We start from the raw sequence: 14,360 nt of genomic DNA, 5'->3' as shown, positions 1-14,360 counted from the left end.
TATGTTGGTTTTGTATTTAGCAAATGCAGAATTCTCTTGTTAATTCCAATAATTTATCTGTAGATTGGAGTTTTCTGCCAAGTAAAATTGCAGACGTATATATATATATACTTTATAACCCAGAATTTTATTCCTCATTATCATTCCATCATATTCCTTTATTCAGAATTTTATTCCTGAGCAAATGGAACCAGGAAACATGAAGAGGAATGCTCATAGTAGCTTTCACTGGAATTGCCAAAAATGGGAACACACAAATGTCCCTCTACAATAGAGTGGATAAGAGAGTGATACTATTCACAGTGAAATCATGTGTACGTGTATAAATGTGTGTACTGCCACTATATGCATCAACAAGTAACAACAAAAATACGTTCAGTATGATCGCACTTATGTCAATGTAAAAATATACAAGATTCAATTACATCGTTTAGAGGAGTATATGTAGGTGGTAGAACCGTAAATAAGTGCAAAGAAAAGATGATTACAACCATCACAGTAGGGGTTACACGGGAGCCGGTGAGGAGATAATGGGGTGAGACAGAGATACTTCTAAGGAACCGGCAGCATTCCATTTTTGAAACCAAGTGGTAATAAATATCAAAGCAAAATCAGAGCCAGACAGTAAGGTAGTTAAGAAAAAAAAATACACAAAGACAGACATACATACATATGACTCAGGACTATTGCAATAGGGGGAAAGAGATCTCAGAATAAAAACAGTTCAATTCCAAATACCACATGAACAAATGGGAATTTACAGCCAAGGAGCAGGGTGGAGGTCATTGGATAGAAAATTACTAAGGCATCATTGGGGATGACTGGAGGGATTCTGGCCAATCTGACCCAATAGGTTCTTGCTGAGAACACATCAGTCACGGGGGGTTGGTGGAGGACCAGGAAGCCAGTTAGAGAACAAGAGTGATGGGATATAGAGGACGGGGATTCTCTCTAAACGGACTGAGCAGAGTGCTTGTCCAAACCAGACTTGACAAGGAAGTGCGGATGGCCCTTGAAGGCTCAGGAGATTGATTAGAGCTTGGTCAAGCTGAATCTTTGTAATTACATGGGTGTTTTCTAATTATTTTCAAGATGCAGATATGTTTTATATTCTTCTGTGTATAGGATACATCCCACAACTTTAAAAAATTGCAATAGATTACTTAACCAGCAGACGGAAGGGAAACTATTGGGTAAAGGAATCTCTAGGTCATTATATTATGGTTTCAGTCTTAGATTTTCTAACTCCTTTTTCATTCTCTTAATCACATTTCAAAGTGATTTTCAATATCCACCCATTCGGTATTGAGCCTTTCTAGTTGCAGGCACCCTAGTAGATTACATGGGAGATCATGATCTCTGTAATCAAGTTGCTTCGAATCTGGTGATGACGAGATCGCTACCACACCACAGGGTAACAACAGCCATACAAGTTTGCAGGGGAGATTCAAAAGAGGGATTCCTGAGATGCGCACTGGAGGGTACTCAAGCCAGAAGAGAGATCTGGCATTCCAGAGCAAGAGGAAGCATAACCAAGTAAGGTAAGAAGCAAGACCCCAACAGAATGGTAAGGGGCTGGTGTTCCTGGACCTCAGGGTACATGTTAGCAGGTGGTAAGAAACTGGATTAGAGATGCAGGTAGAGGCCGGTTATGAAAGGTCTTGTAAGGTCTAGGAGTTAGAGTTATGTTCGGCCATGAGGCTAAATATCCAAAATCACAGTGGCATGAAGACCGCAGTTCACTGCTGTGTCGTATGGACCACGTGTGCGGATAAGTGGTGGCTGTTGTGATGTTCCACACCGAGGCCAGGGTCCAGGCCCCCTGTGTGCCTGCTCCATGGTCCAGACACAGCAAATAATCCGCACAACACAGGCCTTTAAAATAAAAGTGGTTTTATTACAAAATTTTAAAACTGTGCTTTAAAGGATCGTCCTGGGAATACTGCATCATAAGAAACCTATGTTCATAATCCAGACAATCACACGGTGGATTTTGTACTGTCCATGGAATTAATATTTAAAAAAACATTCTTCTTTTCAGTTAAGAGTCTTCAGAGCACCATTATGTGAAGGGAAGGTATTTTGCATATCAGAGTTCATCTTTGGTCTGCAATCAAGAAGCAACATATTTAGTGCCATCAAGAGGTCGTAGATGAGTCAAGAAAACTTACGTTAGTCTATTAATTCTGTTCCCCTAAAGACGGGAGGAGGAAAAAAGGCAGTTGGTGCTAGAGGCTTGTGGGACCTAGGACCGTGCCTGGAATCACCCCGGGGAAAGTCACACTGTGGCTTATGGGACTACTGATGGACAACACGAATATCTAAGCGTCGGCATTCCCGTAAAGTGCCCCGTGCTGTGAATCAGGTCAGTGAAGGACTAGGGCAGACAAGGAGGAAGCTAGCAGAGCCCCTCAGTGCACCAGTCCGGGGAAGATCTGATTCGGCACTCCTCAAAATCACTTAGACAAAGAGGAAAAGCAAAAAAAAAAAAAAAAAAAAAAAAAAAGGGGTGGGTGGGTGGGTGAGGGGACTGGAGAAAGGAGCTGCAAATCACAAATCTCATGAGGAGGTACATTTCAATTCTGGCCATTTGTTTTTTAAAGGTTTTTATTTTTTAAGTTATCTACACCCAATGTGGGGCTTGACCTTAAGACCTGAGATCAAGAGTTGCATGCTTTACTGACTGAGCCAGTCAGGCGCCCCCGATTCTGGCAATTTTTGTTTGCTTGATGGCTTTAATTCATTTCACGAACTTTCAGCACTGATGGGTTAATACTGGTGAAGTACCACTTCTCTAAGGGTTAGTTACTTAGTGGCAAGTCAGTACTCCCAATAAGCAAAATAAAAACAAAATAACCAAAACTGATTTGTAGCACCTGCTATTGTCCCTGTGACTTTCCCAACAGGCAGATTCCAAGCTACTGGAAATTAACCAATGTGTAAAATTCCTGAATGTGTCAGTCAGTGAGCTTCCATCACACCACTTTATATAGAGATAGTGGTCACTTCATTCCTTTTGAACCTCCCTGTGAGACAGGCATAGTAATTGCCAAATCTGCCTTCTCATCTTTAGTCACAATACCAGTTTTGAGTTTGTCCATTTAGAGACATGAGGATATTGTTTAGAATAACGTCAAGTCTGTATATTATCTAGGTATATGTATATCTATAAACCATAGATATGTGTGTGTAATATATATTATAATTTTATACAATATGTTCATTCAATTCAAACAAAAAACAAGTATAATGCCATATCAAGTCTTTTGCACAACCAGACACACAATCTGATGATGGAGACTGGTTTTTGGTCCTAACTTTGCTATAATCCAGCTAGAGGACTCTGAGCTAAATTCTTCTTCAGGCTCACTTTTTTAACCGTAAAATGAAGGCATTTACTGGGTGACCCCTAAGGTCCTTAAGGTCCTTTTTAGCCTTATAAGTCTATGTGAATCGGCCTTTTATAAATGAAATCAGTATGTGCTGCTATTAATAGAGATTGCTTCTTAAATGAATAATCTGATAATCATGGTCATATATTTTTTAATCTCTAAACCCAGGTACTGAACTTTGCCACACCTATTTCACGTGATGCATGTGAAAATACTTTTCAAACTGTAAGCATCTATTCAAATGCTACGTGATCTGGATTCTCAGATCATGTAGTCAAGTTAAGTTTCCTCCACTTTGCCAGGCTGGAGGGGGTGGCGGGGGTTCCTGTGTCTTCTCTCTTCTCTGCATGTCAATGGCCTCTCTTCGGCCTGGCCGTCCATGGCCTCTGCCCGGTGGACTGAACTGTACGGACGCCCCCAGAGGAGCTCAAATACTTGTTGTTTGACTGAATATCTAAAGGAATGAATGAGGACTTACTCTTACTTTGACAGTTCTTACTTGGACATTGGCCAGTTCTGGTTACCTTTTTCCTATGGCACGTGCAAGGAAAGAGGTCCTCCTCGGCCTGTGGTTCGACCCTCTTCATGCCCTCTCGGATCTGGGGCTCCCTCACCTGCAGGCTGGCATACTCCTGTGTAAGCAACAATTCAAAAGTGTTCTTAAAGTACATTCTTACTTTACAAGTTACATACTTGTAACTTAAAGTACATTCACTAAATTTGATGCACTAGAATTTGCTAGAATATGCTCCTTTTAACTCATATGTGACAAGTTCTGATAAGCAAAATTCTTCACATTCCCCTTAAAAACCCCAACACCAGAGCTTCTGAGAGGTGACTGTCCTTTGGACATTGGCTGCCTCTTGCTAATGAACCTCTTCTGAATCTATCCTTTATTTCTATGACTTGTAGGGTTTGGGTTTTACCACCGTCTGTCTTGAAGTGAAAATAATTGTGCACATGATCTCCCGTAGACTGGGAATTTTAGGATAGAGCGTATTCCCACCATGGCCTGCACAGCCTCTACCTTCGTTTATAATGCACTTGCCCTGGGCTGGTGATGATGCTCTAGTTCCAGTCAGAGTGAACGAACACAAGCCCGTGCATCTATAAGAATTCAGGCAGTAAATCCCCTGATCCTTCAGTTTACACATTTCACCATCTCCATCCCTTCACTGTTCCCTGGGGAGGTGAAAAAGGCGGGAAGGGCCAGTGCAGACCAGAAACAGACCAACTTTGTTCTGTAGCAGAGTCTAAGATTTGGTGCTCAATACCGGCAATTCTGGGATTAAAACAAAAATCTTAATTTACATCCAGTAGTGTTATTAGCAAACTACTTGTTTACTACTGTGTTTAAAAAAAAAAAAAAAAAAAGCCTTTTAAATGATCAGATATACTCTGATTATTCCTAAGTGCTCAGGTCCAGGAATACTCTTTCCAAAAGACGCTATGGCTCATAGGGGGTTAGCATTGTAGGTCTGAAGACACTAGGCACCATTTAGACAAGGACCAGTAAGGCAGCAGCAAGAGAGTACACAGAGAAGATACTGATCTACGTACAGTAATTTTGCAGGACGAGAGGCCAATTTCCAACCACACAGCCCAGAGTGGGAACATAAACACTTTCCCCATGTTGTAGCATTCTCCTCTAGCTAATCTTTGGTTTGGCAGTGTTTTCATTACTATTTCATGTTGATCCTTGGTTTTTGCCCACATAAGTATATATACATATCTCTCGTTATATTAATATACTTTAAGAAATTATTAAGTGAAATATTATTTGTTGCTAACATGTCCAATTACAAATTGTATGTCTATTCTCTTAGAAAGTACTGACCTGGAAAAGTTTAAAATAATAACAGAATATGTCATCTCCCATGAGATTATTTCTTGCAAACTCCTGTCCTGCTTTTGCTATCTTCTTTGCCTATGGGAACAATGACAACAAAAGCCTTTAATGAAACACATTCTTTTCCCCATGCAGGCATATGCAAACTGATGTTCAGAATCCATGTATAGTGGGACAAAGGCAGGAGGAATATCTTTGAGGGTAATCTTATGTGTTAAAGGAACATTTAAGAGGGTATGCTCAGATTAAAGGAGTTTTTTTTTTTAAGACTTGAAAGTCTGAGGAATCATACTAGACCTTCTAGAATTAAGCCTCTCTGGCAGAGTGACAATGACCTTGTAAAGTAAATGCAAGACAAAGTTTAACGCACTGCTTTAACACTTCTCAGCAATTCGTTTGAAGTGTACTTCATGCAATCCTGCCTTTTAATCTACAGCCATTAGTTTTTCTTCCTGCTGGACTGGCCATTCTTAATTTTCATATTGCTAGTAGAGATGAGGCAGTGCTTGGGGGCTCTGACCAACCTGCCCAAAAGAGAGAGTGTCCTTGAGGCCAACATTGCAGCTTTTCGTTTCAAGTGCAGAGTGGACAGTGAACCCAAGCCCAGACGTCTGTGCTCACCCCGAGGGGGCTGATGTGTGCCGTGGGGAGGCGGCGTCTCATTTACAGGTAAGGGTCCATATCTGAGCATATGCTGAATGCTTTTCAGGAACAAGACGTTTAAAATGAACGGGTAGAAGAGACGGACCTTACCTCTTCATCATGATCTTTGGCCCACTGGAGCTTCTCTAGAAGATCACTCAGATTGCTTTTGACGGGAATGTAATGTTTCCAGGGCTGCAGCTCGTTGTAGAAGTGCTCATAGTAGATGGAGTCCTGCTTTAGCACCACGCTGTCACCAACGAGGAGATATGGCAGGCGATAGGCAGCGACAGTGCCATCGACGTTTATTTGGTACTTATGCTGCAGGACAGCGGTAAAATAAAAGCCGTCATTAGATCGCCGTTCTCCACTCGTGATTCTCCTCCTCTCTCTAACTTGAAGCCTCATCATTGTCAGGCGCAAACTGGCCAGATTTTGCCTTCCTTCCCTGCCATGGAGTAAATGTTATCATAGAACACCTGACCTAGAGCTAAAGGCTTATTGCGTGCTCTCCTAAATGTCCCAAAGGGGCCACGTGTCTAACATTAAAGAAGACAATAAAATAGTAAGACTGCTGTCCTAGGAAAGACAAATTTATCGTGCTTTTGTAATCCCTCTACTGCTTTACTGATCACCTAGGAGCACCTGAGGACGGCAGCCTAGGCCATATTAACCACCGCTTTTACACACCAGATGGCTTCATGCAAGTCCTGAGGAAATTAACAAGCTCTGGGGTGAGAGCTTCTATGAATAAAAATATTCACAGAACTGTTGGTAATCACTTAGTCTTTAGTTGTAGCAAATGGCACAGGTGGGAATAAAGCAAAGGCATGACAGAACATTCTCTGAAGGGGGATGGCTAATGACAGCTCCCTTGGGTTCTATGACCAACTCTTTCAAAAGTCTTTGTGATAAGCAGATGGAGGAAACACTGACAATTCAATTTACAGCATTGTGTCGGTCCACCTGCTGGCATGTAACCCATCAGAAGAAAACGTGGCTATCTACAGCACAGATAGAGCTTGCTAATCACTTGCCTTCCCACATACAGAGGACAGGTGACTACCTTTTGTCCACCGTTCATTCCATGACATGGGTCTTTAGAAAACGCTTAGTGGTTTGGAGAAACGGGCAATGTTCCACGGCCTAGCAGTGCAAAGAGGACCCCTGGGGCGCCTGGGTGGCTCAGTGGGTTAAAGCCTCTGCCTTCGCTCGGGTCATGATCCCAGGGTCCTGGGTCCTGGATCAAGCCCCGAATCGGGCTCTCTGCCCAGTGGGGAGCCTGCCTCCCCCTCTCTCTGTCTCTGCCTGCCTCTCTCCCTACTTGTCTGTCAAGTAAGTAAATAAATCAATCTCTTAAAAAAAAAAAAAAAAAGAAAAAAGGAAAAGAAAAAGGATCCCTTCCCGGGAAACATGAGTAATCCACATTTTAGATACAGAAAGCCCTCCCTAATCCCCAGAACTCCTAGGCAATAATTTGGATGGGTTTCAAGACATTTCCCTATCAGAAAGTCTGAGAAGAGACACCTGGTTTAAATCTTCTTTAGACTGTTGTGATGTTTTGGGAGAAGTATTTGTAAAACCACATACATGTATTTAATAATAAACGATTTGGGGCTGACATGTGCTTACCTTGAGGGTCAGTTGGGAAAAAAAATTCTTGCTCTACCCAGGCCCCAAGCTCCCTTGCTGCATATTTAAGGTCAAGTCTGGGTGCTCTGTATAACCCACATGACCAAAGCAGTCCCTGGGGCCTCACTCCTTGATGTTCACTAAAGTTTGTGCTCACCTCTCTTGCCCCTATCGTTTATAGGCCTCAGTTTTGCTTCCCCCAAATGAGGACATCTGGAAAGACAAAAAGGACTGGACACAACTGATGTCATACCTTGAAGAAATCAAAAAATGAAATGTGTTTCACAATGGGACCATACAGGCTTTCATCATGTTTAAAGAAGAAGAAGTTGGTGAAGGCAGCGTCTATGAGTTCCGGGTGTTTCCTGCTGAGCTTAACCAGTTCGAGCCTCTCTTTGCGGCTGTCGCGCCCTCGCCACACAGCAGTGGAGTTCTTGCGTTCCCAGGGCGGACCCGTGTTAGCTTGCACAGACATCATGTCCAGACTTACTCTGGAAGACAGAAAGTGCAACAGGTTTCCCTCTCAGACCATCCCAGCGCAAAGGTCGCTGAGAAAGAACTCAGCAAGGAAAGAAAACCAAGGCTCTGGGTCGCCTTAGACCCATCGCTCACCGGCCCATGGTTTCTAGAACAGAGTCCGTCAAGTCGTAGGTTGGCATCACGATATCCTTGGAATCTGTGGAGCCACACCAGGAAAAGATGGGATGAATGTGTGAGCTGGATTTCTTCTTTTCCAAAGGCCAGTCTCCCAAATTCACAAAAAACTCCACATCTGGCATCTTCACCTGGAAAAAGAAAGTAAAGAGCTTCTCTACGGGAGCTGTAGAGGATAATCCCTTCTGTGGGTCAGTGTGTGGGAAAGGCAGCCTCGTGCATGCAGTAGTTCCACCCCTGCTTGGCCATGTAAGAATGGGTCCCAGGTCTGGAACACTTCTTTGCCAAGAGACAGAGCCTCGCAGTCTGGGCTGGGCTCGCCTCCTTGTGAGCGAATGTACTTCTGGTTCTTTTTTTTTTTTTTTTTTAAGATTTTATTTATTTATTTGACAGACAGAGAGCCCAAGTAGGCAGAGAGGCAGGCAGAGAGAGAGGAGGAAGCAGGCTCCCTGCTGAGCAGAGAGCCTGATGCGGGGCACGATCCCAGGACCCTGAGATCATGACCTGAGCCGAAGGCAGAGGCTTTAACCCACTGAGCCACCCAGGTGCCCCTGTACTTCTTGTTCTGCTTAAGCGCAGCTGTCCATGGCCCTCAGGTAGCCCAGCCTGCTGTATCTCAGACCCCACAGGAGGGTCCCAGGGCAGGGCTGGGGGAGCTGATCTGCAGGCCCAGGGGCACACAGCAAGGGACCGGATCCTGTTCCTTGTCCTCTGCTCTAAGTAAGTACTACAGCCCTTGAGGCGTGTATGTGTGCTGTCTGTTCTCAGCAACCTCGAACCCCACACGGGTTTCTTCCTTGGTTTGCATCTACCTACCTTTTCACTTTAGCTGGATTCACATAATACCCTCCCCTGAAGCACCGCCGACCACCCAGTAAGTGGTGAAACCCAAGAAAAATGAGAACTTGTACTAAATGAAAGACCAACTTTAAAAGCTTCAGGTGACGATAATTACCTCAACTTGAATAGTGGGTAATTTTTCAGAATACTTTCATATATATATATATATATGTATATATATATATATATATATATACTAGATATCCTTTCCGTGGATGTGCAAATTGGCCAATAGACTGGCTTCCAAAAGAGATGCAATGACAAAGATAATCTTGGTTCTAATGCTGCCAAAAGACTCGAGGATGATCAGAGACAGAAAGGGAATTACTGGAAAATAGTTACAGCTCAAAGCACAGGGACTAGAGTTCCTGGTTAATGAGCCAGATGCACCCAATTAAAATAAATACACCCCCCACCCAGACAATGGAGGGACCAGAATCTAAACTCTGGAAGCCCAACACCAAAGCCAGCTCTAGGGATTTCCCAGCTAGACTACCTCCACTGACAAGTGCACAAGTGTGTTCAAAGAACCTGTTCTTTTTTTTTTTTTTTTCTTAAATCAAGCCATAGGTAAATGTTTGGGGCTTTGGTCAGTCTGAGAAGCATCTCGAGAAACTGGAATCCTGAAGTATTATTTTTCCATGGATTGACACAGATGAGCAAGGAAAACCTGCCAGCACCCCGAAGTCTTCGCCGAAGGAGGCAGAATACAGATGCTTAGTAGCTTCCTATATTCAAAATAAACTCAGTCTAAGTGCTCTCAAGCTTGAGAAGGTACTGATTTTCCATGAGTAATTCAGTCAAATTATAGACAGAGATTATCCAATAAATTGTTATTAAGCAACCAGTAACAGTATGGGTATAGTTTTCCCAATCAGCCAGTTTACTATCACTGAGAGGTACCACACTAGAACCCTGAGAAAATCACTTTATACCAAGGAACAGGATTCAGCATATAGTAAGCCTTCTCTGGGCTCAAAGTAGATTTAGTACTGAAACAATTTTATTTGAAGACATTCTCCCTTATAAAGTATTGCTGTGGGTTGAATTCTGTCCCCCCCAAAGATAAGCTGAAGTCCAAAACCCCAGTATCTCAGAATGTCCTTATTTGGAACTAGGGTTGCTGCAGATATAATTAGTAAAGTTGAGGTCATACTGGAGGGGGGGCGGGCCCCAATCCAATATGACTAGTGTCCTTGCCAGAAGGGAAGAAAGAGACACATGGGGGGAGGCCGTGTGATGAGGGGCAGAGGCTGGGGTGAGGAGGCTGCAAGTCACGGAGCCCCAAGGAGGGCCAGCAGGTGGTGAGAAGCAGGGACAGGAAGGAAGGGTCCTGCCCTACAGGTCTCTGGGCAGTGAGGGAGGGAGCATGGCCCTGCTGACACCTTGCTCTCAGACTTGTAGCCTCCAGAGCTATGAAAGAACAAACATTTCTGCTGTTTGCAGAACTCTGTGACAGTAACCCTAGAAAATTCATACAGGTAGCCTATGTGACATAAAGCTCCAGAATAGTATTATAATAAGGTTCCAGAATAGAACACCACTGATGCGATTATTTTTCTTTTAATTATATGGAAAAACCTGGGCTGAAACTGTCTATTATACCTAAGAGACAAGAAACACTTACTTTTCTAGTCAAAGAAAGCAGTATGGCATCCATGAAAATTCGAAAACCTACATGTTCACCATGAGTCTTGATATAAACCTAAAAGAGAATCGAACCTGTATTAAGTTAATGGTTTATTTTCCATCGCCCTTATTTCCATTTTGTTTATTATGTCAATCTAAAAGTACTGGCAGGTTTCATTGAGATAAAGCTTATCACAATGATCCTCAGAATGATTTTTTTCTAAAGATTTTATTTTTACGTTTGAACCCACAACCCCGAGATCAAGAGTTGCACGCTCTACCAACTCAGCCAGCCAGGCATTCCACAGAATGATTTTTAATAAAACACTGGTAGCTACTTAGAGCTACATGGTCAGAACAAACAAACAAAACAATCAATCAATCGAACAAGCAAACCTTAATCACAAAACGTACCTTGTTATCCTTCAGGGTATAATGACATAAGCTTTGTCTTTGTCCAAATCTTTTTGGGATTTCTTCTGCAATTTTTTCTGGATCAACAGCAGGGAAATATGCCAGATCTCTCTGAATCTGAGTAATGGTTTGCGGGCAGTTCATCTCCTGTAACCAGGCTGCGCTATCTTCCAAAGGACAGTCACAGTTTTCATGGTAAACTGGCCCTGATGACACAAAAGTAACAAAATATCACAGTAACAATTTCACTCTGCACTCAGAACACCTAAGACATACCCATCCTGTGTCTTCATAAATACTGCTGTTTTAAAATTATGTTACAAGTTACCTTTTAAAATATACGGAGATTTGGCAACATGTTGACCTTGGAATTTAACTTCTACCTTCAGATTTTTGTAGCTTGCATACATTCTGTATCTTACTATGAAGGACCCATCCTTTCGGTCTAAAACCTGGACTCCAACTCTAGTGAATTGCTCTTCTGGTGCAGAGATTTTAATTTGGAACACCTTTTCACCCGGAGAAGATGTGAAGCTGTCAGGGAAGAACAGCGAGATATAGAGATGATTTCAAGGCACAAGTGCACAAAGATTGTGCTGTCCAGTCTTTGAGTCCCAGTGCTTTCCTCCATACTCTTCCCCTAATATGTCTGCTGCTTCTCTCACATGCTTACAGTACCAGAATGAATGTGATGGATCAGAGATTTAAAAAAAGGAGAGGATGACAAATGTCCACACATGAACATTTCAATGGAAAATTGCAAGGGGAAAAAAAAAAAGAAAATTGCAAGGGAATATGTAAACACTACATATTTATATAAACCTAGAACCCACTTATGCATTTTATACATACAAATATTCTTATCAATCTACTATTTATTTCATGCAACTGGGAATTTGCCTCTAAAGATAATGACTTTTTGAAAAATCTCTCTCAAAGATTCTTTAAAAGAGCAGTATTACAAATCATGCTCAGCACAATCATTGAGCATGATTGTGTATCAGTCTACACAATCATGCTCAATTGTGTAGATTGATACACAATCTATAGGCAAAAGCCAGCAGATTGTGTATCATTTAAGTAACACTGTATAAAAGGTTTTTTTTTTTTAAGTGAGTGCTTTTGCTATGAAGATTTTGAAGATGGTATTTAGTTCCCCCAATTGTTATAACCAAGTGACAAAATTGATAACTCTCCCCCCCTCTGCTTTGGAAAACTTCCTGGAAGTTTTTCTTAAAATACCCAAGACCCCCCCCCCCCCCCCCCCACCAAATATACACAGTCAGAATCCACCAGTAAAAAAAGACAATCGTTTCAGGAGTATGTGAATTCTAAAACTAAGCCTTCAGTTATTTTAATTGCTGGAATTCAGTGGAATGAAATAATGTTCGTTACAAACATGAAGGAAATTCACACTTTGATACTTTCCCTCTCAACTGTAAAGTTTCAAATAGTGCTTCAATTTTCTTTCTGCATTTCAAATCATGCTTATCTGCAGATGTCTCTCTAAAAACAGAGGGTAGCCCCAAAGAAAGATGAACCAACTAAGTTTTTAACAACTGGGTGTACATTCCTTACAACAGCTTATGCAAAAGTAGGTGGAAATAGTACTTCCAGCAAAGGGCAGGGGCTTTGTATCTCCAGTCCTTGTGTGAGTTCCCATCAGAACAGCCAGGAGAAGAGCTAATCTGGAATTACTTCTAAAGCTACAGAGAAAAACTGATTAGGACGGGGAAAGGCTGTTAAAACCAGATGTGGATAGCATCCAAATAGCCTGGAATTTAAACTGCTGTGGAAAAAAGAGTTCTTGGGCAGCTAAAACTTAAAAGGAGAAACAGTACATTTTAACTGCATTCCAGAGGAGTTAGGGAGCTGTTTCTCGACTTACTTGTTTCCTGATGTATCCACCGCCTGAATGTAGAAATAGCGTGCGGGAAGGACGACAGCAGCCTTTAGCCCGGGTCCCCATACTTCGCTCTTCTCCGGACTGAGTCGCCTCTCTCCGCCGGTCTCGGCAAGTGCTGGCACTGTCCCCAGAAAGAAGCAGTAAAGCAGCAAAATGCTAAACATTTACAAGACCGACTCTCAAAATGACGCACGGATAAATGAAGGGTAAGAAGCGGTCGGAACCAGCCGCGCCTGGGGCGGGGGAGGAGGGGCACGTTGGCTGATCGCCGCAGCCAACTCGACTCCAGAAGATGTCCCTTGCTGTGCAGGGCAGGCGCGCGGGTCTCCACTTTCCCCCAGGAGAATCACAGGCGGAGCCGGGGCTTGTCCGGCTGATGGATGCCCGTCGCTTTGCTCCAAGGAGCAGGAACCACGCTACTCCTCCTTCTCGGGACAAAGATAAACTTCTGTTGCTCCTGCCACTGGAGCATCATTGGGGGCGAATCCGTCTCAGGTTCCAGCCCAAGGTGCGGGGCGAGGGGATTGGCCTGCGCGTCGGCCGGGTGAGTAAGGCCTTCTCCAAGTGGCTGGCTCGGCGGCGCCCGTGCTCAGAGGCTTCCTGGGACATGTAGTTCGCGCCCGGACCAGCGGAAATCCTGCCAGGTTTCACCACCTCTCACTCGTTTATTTACTTTGCGGTCACCGCTTTCAGGGACCAGTTATATGCTAGATGCCCAATAGAGTGGCATGCGGGGACACAGCTAAGATTAAAAAAAAAAATTGTCACCATAGCCTCCGCACGTGCAGAAGGCAGGTATACGATGAGAGGAAGGTGTTGTCCATGATATCTGACAACCGGTCGCCGGGCACGGCCGTCCAGGGCGCTGTCCCCGCGCGCTCCAATGGGACGACAGACGCCAGCCCCAGGGTAACCAGAGGCGCGTCGCGGGCCGCGCGCGGGAAGCTGTGATCCGGGACCGGTGCCGGCTCTGAGGCGGCCGCAGCGACTCGACCCCGCCGCACAGGCCAGAGGTATCCGGGGCTGTGGGCCGGGCGGGGGTGGCGGCGCGCTGCTGTGCGCCCAGCGCGCGGGGCCCTCCACCTGGCGCCCGGGCGCCGCGGCCCGGGCCTGCCCTGCCCGCCCGCTCTGGACGCCGCCTGGGCTGCCTCGGGAGGGCCAGGGGCCACGGCCTGTCGGGAGCCCCGGGGCCGTCCTAGCGGAGGCCGCTGCATCCGTGCCCGTCCTCCGCCCGGGAAAAAGTCGGCTGAAGAGCTGGGCCGCAAAATGGGGCAAGTGTTAGGGAAACAAGGGTCGGGTGTGCTGGGGAACAAAGCCTGATTGGAGATGCCCGCGTGGATGCCGGTGGCTCCTGCCCGGCGCGCGTCTCTAAGCCACGCAAGGCAGGGCCTGGACCGTAACG

At 44.4% G+C, this 14,360-nt stretch overlaps 2 protein-coding genes across 6 annotated transcripts in view; one reads left to right on the top strand and one right to left on the bottom strand.

Moving 5' to 3' along the window:
- Nucleotides 1-1,876: 1,876 nt before the first annotated feature.
- POGLUT2 (protein O-glucosyltransferase 2) lies at nt 1,877-13,428 on the bottom strand. Its single transcript, XM_059144389.1, has 10 exons — nt 12,941-13,428; nt 11,381-11,586; nt 11,053-11,258; nt 10,637-10,714; nt 8,128-8,300; nt 7,769-8,006; nt 5,995-6,204; nt 5,230-5,319; nt 3,917-4,024; nt 1,877-2,107 (listed from the first exon to the last, which is right to left on the bottom strand). Exons 1-10 carry the CDS (start codon nt 13,120-13,122, stop codon nt 2,090-2,092), a joined length of 1,509 nt encoding a protein of 502 aa, XP_059000372.1. The 5' UTR covers nt 13,123-13,428; the 3' UTR covers nt 1,877-2,089.
- A 54-nt stretch (nt 13,429-13,482) lies between these two features.
- BIVM (basic, immunoglobulin-like variable motif containing) overlaps nt 13,483-14,360 on the top strand; it is a 40,769-nt gene continuing 39,891 nt past the window's right edge. For 3 of the 5 annotated variants that reach the window (XM_059144397.1, XM_059144396.1, XM_059144390.1), the window contains exon 1: nt 13,835-13,971. The gene's annotated coding sequence lies outside the window, so the exon portion shown is untranslated. Of the gene's footprint in view, nt 13,503-13,834; nt 13,972-14,089; nt 14,230-14,360 lie in introns of those variants that run through there. The other 2 variants (XM_059144395.1, XM_059144393.1) reach the window with 2 other exon arrangements.

This window comes from Mustela lutreola, chromosome 13, assembly GCF_030435805.1.
Source record: "Mustela lutreola isolate mMusLut2 chromosome 13, mMusLut2.pri, whole genome shotgun sequence".
In the NCBI taxonomy this organism is placed as follows: domain Eukaryota; kingdom Metazoa; phylum Chordata; class Mammalia; order Carnivora; family Mustelidae; genus Mustela; species Mustela lutreola.
This window is presented reverse-complemented; position numbering and strand designations above follow the sequence as displayed.

Excerpts from the sequence above, each read along its gene's own strand:
- POGLUT2 (XM_059144389.1), bottom strand. The coding sequence starts at position 13,122 with ATGTTTAGCATTTTGCTGCTTTACTGCTTCTTTCTGGGGACAGTGCCA. Across the intron at positions 11,587-12,940 it reads GTGGATACATCAGGAAACAA|CTTCACATCTTCTCCGGGTG; the intron begins GTAAGTCGAGAA and ends CTTCCCTGACAG. Across the intron at positions 5,320-5,994 it reads CCAAAGATCATGATGAAGAG|GCAAAGAAGATAGCAAAAGC; the intron begins GTAAGGTCCGTC and ends TTGTTCCCATAG.